This window comes from Salvelinus sp. IW2-2015, linkage group LG30 (assembly GCF_002910315.2).
Source record: "Salvelinus sp. IW2-2015 linkage group LG30, ASM291031v2, whole genome shotgun sequence".
Taxonomy (NCBI): domain Eukaryota; kingdom Metazoa; phylum Chordata; class Actinopteri; order Salmoniformes; family Salmonidae; genus Salvelinus; species Salvelinus sp. IW2-2015.
In genome coordinates this window covers 25,605,344-25,614,128 of record NC_036869.1, presented here as the reverse complement: position 1 = coordinate 25,614,128, position 8,785 = coordinate 25,605,344, and the positions used below count along the sequence as shown (strand labels likewise).

General features: G+C 40.8%; 1 protein-coding gene across 1 annotated transcript in view; it reads right to left on the bottom strand.

Annotated features, from left to right (window-relative positions):
- The window catches only part of LOC111955276 (probable ATP-dependent RNA helicase ddx6), a 51,855-nt gene extending 43,342 nt beyond the window's left edge, over positions 1 to 8,513 (bottom strand). The window contains exons 1-5 of the mRNA XM_023975455.2: positions 8,041 to 8,513; positions 5,942 to 6,925; positions 3,467 to 3,530; positions 3,246 to 3,350; positions 2,718 to 2,847 (exon numbers count right to left, since the gene is read on the bottom strand). Coding sequence (XP_023831223.1) covers positions 2,718 to 2,847; positions 3,246 to 3,350; positions 3,467 to 3,530; positions 5,942 to 6,129 — 487 coding nt within the window. The 5' untranslated portion in view covers positions 6,130 to 6,925; positions 8,041 to 8,513. The remainder of the gene's footprint in view (positions 1 to 2,717; positions 2,848 to 3,245; positions 3,351 to 3,466; positions 3,531 to 5,941; positions 6,926 to 8,040) is intronic.
- Between the last annotated feature and the right edge of the window lie 272 nt (positions 8,514 to 8,785).

Sequence of the window (8,785 nt, the reverse complement as noted above, 5' to 3'; positions counted from 1 at the left end):
AGCCATTTGATAGATGTTCAGGAATCTTACGGCTTGTGGGTAGAAGCTGTTTAGAAGCCTCTTGGACCTAGACTTGGTGCTCTGTTATCGCTTGCCGTGCGGTAGCAGAGAGAACAGTTTATGACTAGGGTGGCTGGAGTCTGACAATTTTTAGGGCCTTCCTCTGACACCGCCTGGTATAGAAGTCCTGGATGGCAGGAAGCTTGGCCCCGGTGATGTACTGGGCCATACTCACTACCCTCTGTAGTGCCTTGCGGTCGGAGGCCGAGCAGTTGCCGTACTAGGGTTACATCACTGCCGTCAGGATGCTCTCGATGGTGCAGCTGTAAAACCTTTTGATGATCTGAGGACCCATGTCAAATCTTTTCAGTCTCCTGAGGGGGAATAGGTTTGTCGTGCCCTCTTCACCACTATCTTGGTGTGCTTGTACCATGTTAGTCTGTTGGTGATGTGGACGCAAAGGAACTTGAAGCTCTCAACCTGACTTCCTCCCAATAGGCCGTCTCATCGTTGTTGGTAATCAGGCCTACCACTGTTGTGTCATTGGCAAACTTAATGGTGTTGGATTCATGCCTGGCCGTGCAGTCATGAGTGAACACGGAGTACAGGAAGGGACTGAGCACGCACTCGAGGGACCCCCGTGTTGAGGATCAGTGTGGCGGATGTGTTGTTAGTCCAGGATCCAGATGCAGAGGGAGGTGTTTAGTCCCAGGGTCCTTAGCTTAGTGATGAGCTTTGAGGGCACTATGGTGTTGAATGCTGTTCTGTAGTCAATGAATAGCATTCTCACATATGTGTTCCTTTTGTCCAGGTGTGAAAGGGAAGTGTTGAGTGCAATAGAGATTGCACCATCTGTGGATCTGTTGGGGCGGTATGCAAATTGGAGTGGGTCTAGGGTTTCTGGGATAATGGTGTTGATGTGAGGCATGACCAGCCTTTCAATGCATTCCATGGCTACAGTGTGAGTGATGCGGGTCGGTAGTCATTTAGGCATGTTACCTTAGTGTTCTTGGGCACAGAGACTATGGTGGTCTGCTTGAGTGTAGGCGTAGTGACGCCTCTTGCACTGAGATGCAGTGCCTTAGACCGCTGCATCCATGTGTGAACTATTTAACTGTACTAGAATGCTTAAAAGGCCACAAACTTTAAATAAATCGGTATCGTTTTTTTTGGCAAGGAAAATATCTGAATCGGCCAAAAATGTCATATCGGTGCATCACTAATTACAACCAAATACTTTCCATGTCTGTATAAAAATAATTCCCTCAATGAACCAGGGATCTGGTGGCTAAGGTGGACGAGGTAGCTGTCTAAGCTGTTTATCTATTTGTAAAGGTTAAAATATTCAGTGTTCAGGGGAGATCTTGACAGCATAAGAGTTACTTGTCAATTAGGCTATTCTAGGAATATTTTTGTAACTTTATCAAGATTACATGACCAGTATTGAATAGAGGAGAATCCTAGCCAATTTGAGCGCTTGAGAGACTTTCACAACTGGAGTATGCAGTATAGGTTTCATCAACTGTGCACCCGTACCAACTGCATGTCGGCCATTTGCGATTATACACCAGTGGCGGTGGAAAGTTATTTTAGGACATGACAACGACATTAATACATGCTAATAGCTAAATAGTTAACTAGCAAGAACCAGCCAAACTACACTATTAGTTTGTAAAATATCAATTGTCCATGCTGAGCAAATGTAATTTCTCTCGCTCCTCTGGCAACGGCCCACGCAGATGATGCACATACCATAACTTTTCCTGGACTTTCATTGCTGACCAAAAATGTGCTATAACTGGGCAAATGACTCACTAACTAGCAATGAATATCAACAAATCGCGAATGCATGATATAAAGACCGCTCGGGCCTGTCAATGCAGGTCTACAATATAAAAAATAGTCTGACAACAAAAATATAGATTTAAGTTGTCCGTATGGACAAATAAATAAAATCTCACGCAAAAACCACTATCAAAGCTGCCAAATAACTACTGAATGGGAAAAATCCTTTCCATTTCATTCAGCTAAGTTCAATTATATTCTTACTATAAAATCATAATATAAAACAATGGCACAGGACCAAAATCGATTGGGGGGGGGTCACAAAAAGAAAATGGAACTGAGGGGCCGTAGTCGCTCATGGGTCTGCGTACCCACATCCGTACATAAAATAAATTTCCTGCAATTAGAATAAATGTTGCCGTTTTAAAGCAAGTTCGCTGCAATTCAATTCTACACATTTTGCCATGGGGTAGAGAAAAAAACTTAATTGTATAACTAAATTCATGCTATTCTGTGAAATTGGTCCACAGGTCTACAAAAGGGGGGCCGCAGTTGCCCATCCCTGGCCTATGGCATGGCGCATAGCCAGATAACATACAGTAGGCCAACTCATTCTGTTCTTCTGAAATACATTTTCTTTATATCATGTTTCTTTAGACCAGCCTAAAATAATGGATGTATTGCGATGGTGTATATCAAATTGATGTATTACTTTTTAAAGCACAAGCCACGCATCAGCGGCTTGTATGCGGAGGCCAGGAGATGCTAAATGTGTTTATGTTAATTAACAGTCCATTACTGTGAGACCGGTTGTCTTTATGTCCGCCACAGCTCTAGGCACCAGGGGAAAATGTTAGCCTGGAGCCCTGAGTAGTAGAGATAAGTAGAGTAAAAAAAGGAGGGAAAGAGTCATGTGAAGCGCCTCATCTCACCCTGTATATAGTCCTTCTTCAGGTCTATTCTCTCCAGCATGGGGATGAGGTAGGCCCCACTCTTCCCTGTTCCATTCTTGGCTCGGGCCAGGATGTCTCGTCCTGACAAGGCTATAGGAATGCTCTCCTCCTGAAAGGTGACAAACTCTGGTTTAACATATCGTAGCACTAAAAAATACAAGGCTATTGTCAAAATATGTAACATTATCACTATGACAAACTACCAAATGTCAAGACTTCAGTTATGCAGAACTTTAAAGACTTTAAAGAAAGTCCAGGATCTTAAGCTCAACAAATTCGTAACATATCATACGAAATGGATGATGTAGTACACAAAAACTGGGACCCTTTATGGCTCGTGAGCACCACTCAAAACTATTGGCTGAAATGATACAAAAGTTCAGGCGCATCACATTAAAGTAGCTATATAGGTTATAGGCATCAGAAACAGGAGCCAATTTACAGCAAGGGAATCCCCCGGTTTCAAAGGTGATCAGTGGGCAGAGAAGCTCCCAGTGAGTGTCGTACCTGGATAGGGGAGGGCTTCTCCCAGCCCATCTCAAAGATGCCCATCAGGAGCTCCCGCTTCAGACAGTAGTCCTCAAACTCATTTCCCTTAGTGGATGTTACATCCTGGGACACAGCAAAGAAGAGGTTAGACATCAGAAGTACCAGATTTGATTAAAATTACACTGGGAAAATCCTGTGAGTTAGTGAAACAAAGCATGCTGCATTGTACCATGACTTACAGAGGTTCTGACTCTTGTGTCTTTGGGAGGGAGCTGTAGGCTCTTTTTCCAGTCATCTCCATACCTGATGAAGGGCACCAATGAGAAGAGTGCAATTAACCAGTTAAATGTAACCGAAAATTGAATTTATGTAATCCCCAAAATATTTATCATGAGGGCTAAACAATAACTAGCAATGCTGCTTACTCAAAAGGTTACAATCTGACCTTTCAGGAAAAAAAAAAAATAGGGGTTGTCACTTGGACACAAGCTACAGTACAAATATGATCAAAATGAAATATTTTATGTATTTCCTATTCAAAACTGTATTCATAGGTTTCTAAATATAGTATTATCAAATTATAAAACCACCATCTATAAGATTTCACCTTCCTTATACAGTGCAGACTTTCAGATTTAATTTGAGGGTATTTACATCCAAAATCGGGTGAACAGTGTAGGAATTACAGCACTTTTTATATGTGGTTGTCCCTTTTTTAAGGACCAAAAGTAATTGGACAATTGGCTGCTCCATGGCCAGGTGTGTGTTATTCCCTCATTAGTTCATTTACAAGTAAGCAGATAAAAAAAGGTCTCGAGTTGATCTCAAGTATGGCATCTGCAATCTGTTGCCGTTTACCCTCAATATGAAGTCCAAAGAGCCATCACTGCCAGTGAAGCCATCATTAGGCTGAAATCAAAACAAACCCATCAGAGAGACAGCAAAAACATTAGGCGTGGCCAAGTCAACTATTTGGTACATTCTTAAAAAGAAAGAACGCACTGTTGAGCTCAGGAACACCAAAAGGTCCAGAAGATCACAGAAAACAGTGGTGGATGACAGAATAATTATTTCCCTGGTGAAATAAAAACCCCTTCACAACAGTTGGCCAGATCAAGAACACCCTCCAGGAGGTAGGCGTATCTGTGTCAGTCAACAATCAAGAGAAGACTTCACCAGAGTACATACAGAAGGTTTACCAAAAGATGTAAGCCTCAAAAAAAGGAATACCAGATTAGTTTGCCAAAAAACATTAAATAAATACATGTACATTCCTGGAACAACATCCTATGGACAAAGATCAATTTGTACCAGAATGATGGGAAGAGTATGGAGAAGGGAAGGTACTGCCCATGATCCGAAGCATACCACCTCATCTGTGACGCATGGTGGAGGTAGTGGTATGGCGTGGGCATGTATGACTGCCAATGGAATTGGTTCCCTTGTATTTATTGACGTGACTGATGACAAAAGCAGCAGGATGAATTCTGAAGTGTTTAGGGCTATATTATCTGCTCAGATTCAGCCAAATCCTTCATAACTCATTGGATGGCGCTTCACAGTGCAGATGGACAATGAAGCGAAACATTCTGCGAAAGCAACCCAATACTTTAAGGCAAAGAAGTGGTATGTTCTGTAATGGCCAAGTCAATCACCTGAATCCAATTTAGCATACATTTCACTTGCTGAAGGCAAAACGCCCCAAGAACAAGCAGGAACTGAAGACAGCTGCAGTAAAGGCAGAGCATCACCAGGGAAGAAACCCAGAATCTAGTAATGTCTATGGGTTCCAGACTTCAGGCAATCATTGAATACAAAGGATTTGCAACCAAGTATTAAAACTCACAATTTAATTTATGATTGTTCATTTGTCCAATTACTTTTGAGCCCCTAAAATTGGGGGGCTATGTATATAAAAAAAAGTAATTCCTACACGGTTCATACAATAATTGACAAAACCCTTCAATTAAAGATGAAGTCTACACTTAAAGCACATCTTGATTGTTTCCTTTCAAATCCATTGTGGCGGCGTACAGAGCCAAAATTATGCATATTGTGTCACTGTGCAAATACTTATGGACCTGACTAACTAAAATACATATGTGTATGTTTAGTGGAGAATATACAGTATGTGTGTATATTTTCTAAAAGGTCCCTCTTGATCAGAATGTCTGCCCCCATCGCTGTGAAGATCTCAAAGCTCTAAAATCTGAATTATTTTAGATGAATGGCTACAAATCGATCTCTGAATGTGCTACCGTGATGAAACCACTCACTCCTGCTGCACTACAACGTAATGATTGCAGGCATGTGTGATGTAAGGTTCAACCAGAAGTTGGACAGTCAGAAGAGCAAATGAAATGGTATAAGACACATCCCAGCTTCAAGTGGTTTCAGATTTCACATCCTACGACACACAGGCTCAGAAAACAACAGTGTCCGTGGGAACCAAGGCTATCGCTCAACGCAAGCCATTTTGATCCATGGTATCCACAGAGCGATTTATAAGCAAAAATGTTGGTCGGAACCGGTACCAGAACCATGCAGGTCTTCTAAGAGGGTATTAAGAAAACACCTGAACACACTCACTGCTGATTTTTTTTWAAACTAAAACTCTACTGGGTAATCACTTCTAAAACATGGTATGAAAGTAAAATATACTATACAAGCAGCACACAATTGGGGTGAAACAAGTGTGTAAGAGAAATGTGTACCTAATGCCAGTTCCCTCCAGGGCAGCACCTGCTTTCTGGGGTGCACCTACAGCCTTGCTTAACAGAGAGCCCAGGACGAGGGGTCCTGATTGAGGAGAGGCCGGTTTAGGCACCCCCCTAAGCTGCCCGTTCTGCTTGTTCAGTCCCATGCCGATAGGGCCAAGGTTCTCCGTTCTTGCGGATGCCATGTCTTTCTGTTGCTTTTACTCTCAAAAGATTTACGTCTTACCCTCCCTTATTTTTTTTCTTCCTTTTCTTAAAAAGCCTCTTCGAAAGTAGACGAGTCTAAAATAAGCATTAAACAATATTCTCCATTATTTTTAGTCCAAAGCTTTCACAACAGAAGTATATTTGTAGTTGTTACATATACACATGTGCAGTTTAGTCCCCTTCAGAGTTCACTGATGTATGAAAAGTCTTAATACAAGAGCTCTTCCAAATGAAGAGCTATATGCATTCAAATGCATAAATATTTTATACCTGCACACAATATAAAAAAATGGTATGTAAACAAGTATCAAGGAGTTTAAGTCCTGCAATAGAACTGCTAAGACAATTTGAACCGAGGGAATAGTATCAGTAATATAATCTTTGTTCAAAAGTTAAATCTCCTTCTTTGATTAAACATTTCCTTGCTTTGCGTCGAGTCCCTTTGAATTGCGCAACATCGATATCCTTGTAAAAGGTTTTTCAAACCTTTGGAGAAATATTTATCCAAAATAATATGGTCCTTATTGTCCAATATTTGTTTTCCACTCTGTGTGTATATACATGTCCATCCACATGTGAAAGTAGTTTCCTGATGTTGAAAATCAAATAAAGGGTAATTGTAGTCCAAAAAGCAAAACAGCTTTATGTTCCCCTCTGTCTGTCCTGTTTGTTTCAGCTGGGTCTCCCTCCTCTCTTGTTGACACCACAGGTCTTCTGTCAAAGTGTGTGGCTTTGTGTGTGAGTCTGGCAGAATTCAGCTCAAGCCTGTGTCACCTGACAGGAAGAAGGAACAATTGATTTAGTAGTCAGGATGAACACTATATAGGCCAAGCCCTAGACTTTGCTTTAAAACGTAATACAATGTAGAATAGATGCCCGAACATTTTGTTCAAGTCCCCAACTACATCATGTAAAATACGTATTTGGCTGGCAGGCACAAGGTCTAGTGTTGGCTTGGTGGATCAGTCTGTAGTGTATTCCAGTTAACTCGTGTAGGGCATGACCACAGATGACAAAATAGTTGTCTACACTACAAGCGCATACAGTTAGGGACCAGATCATAGACGTGCGAAACTTTAGGTTATAAAGTCAACAGGATGTGGGACCCATCGAAACGTTATAACGTGCGAAGTTTGAAATTACTTTGAAAAAATTTGAAGCATCTGCATTTAAATGAAAGTTAAGTCCAAATGTATGGACAACTTAATTTAAAAAAAGTAACTGGCATAACGTTAGCTACGAAAATGAATAGTTAGATGCGACCTACCTAGCTAGCCAAATAACGTTAGTAGCTATGCTGGGGTAGCACTGACATTCAATGCAAGTTAGCTCATTTTATAGCTAGAAAACTGATCGAACAACAGGGGTGCCCTTCTAGGCCAAATAAAGATAGGAAGTCTGCTAATGTTCCAGTCAGTAACAGTTAGTTGGCTTCGAGCGCGATTTGATTTAGTGCGACAAAGGCCATTCATATTGCCAACTTTAGAGGAAGATATTTAGTTAGCCAGTTAACTTTGCCATCTAGCTAGCGTTAGCTACCTACTGACGTTACGTTAGCCACGCCAGCTTTGACGAAAACATACAAGTTGGCTAGCGTAGCTACATTAGCTAGCAAGCTACATAACAGTACTGTAAATACTAATTTATTTAGCTAGCATTACATCACAGATGAGTGGTTATATATGATTTATTTATATATGCCAGGTTAACGTTATATTGAATTGCCATTAGCCAGCTAGCTCGCTATCTAGCCAGTTTCATCAACTTGGATGGCTACCGGGCAGTCGTTTTCAATGTCTGACAGGATTAGCTAGCTGCCTAGCGAAAGTCGACTCATTTGAAATATTTATAGCTAATGCAAATTGAACATAAAAGACCGAAACGCTCACCTTTCTCTCACTCTGATGTTATATATCACATTTTTTTTGCGGCAGATCAACACTTTACCGTTTGATTAAATTCACTCCAAATAAAACGTCTCTATTGTGTTAGTTCTTGCTAATTCAACATGGTCGCATTCTTCTTCGTCCTCTCCGATTTAAATCACATGCCGTTCCAAAACGATGCTGCCATCTACTATTGCAATACCTACACAACATCATCTCCACACAGATATTATATATGGAATAATCGGGATATATTGTATAAAAATACTTATTTGTTTTTAGAATATTGGTTCCGAAATAATATCCTATTGGTGAGCCAACTGGTAAATGCAGAGGGTCTTTTACTCAGTTATAAGGAATTCTTATCACTTTACAAGGTCCCTGTAACACCTAAAGATTTTGCAATTGTTTTAGATGCCATTCCCTCAGGTGTTGCTTTGTTATTCAGGAACGTGTCAAGACCTGGCCCTCAGAGCCTACCTTCCGTTGACCCTGTTGACTCATCAGTAGGAAAGATTTGTTTCTCTTTTGGTCCATTCAACAACAGAGCGATACGAACCTTGTTTCAGCAGGATGTTGTATCTATATGCCTTATTGGAATGGATTTATTGATAATATCTGTTGGGGGAAAGTTTGGATGTTGCCACACACATACCTACTTGATGACAAAATTAAGGAAGTTTCCTTTAAAATTATTCATAAATATTATTCTGACAACCACTATATGAAGAAGTTTAAGGAAAACGTC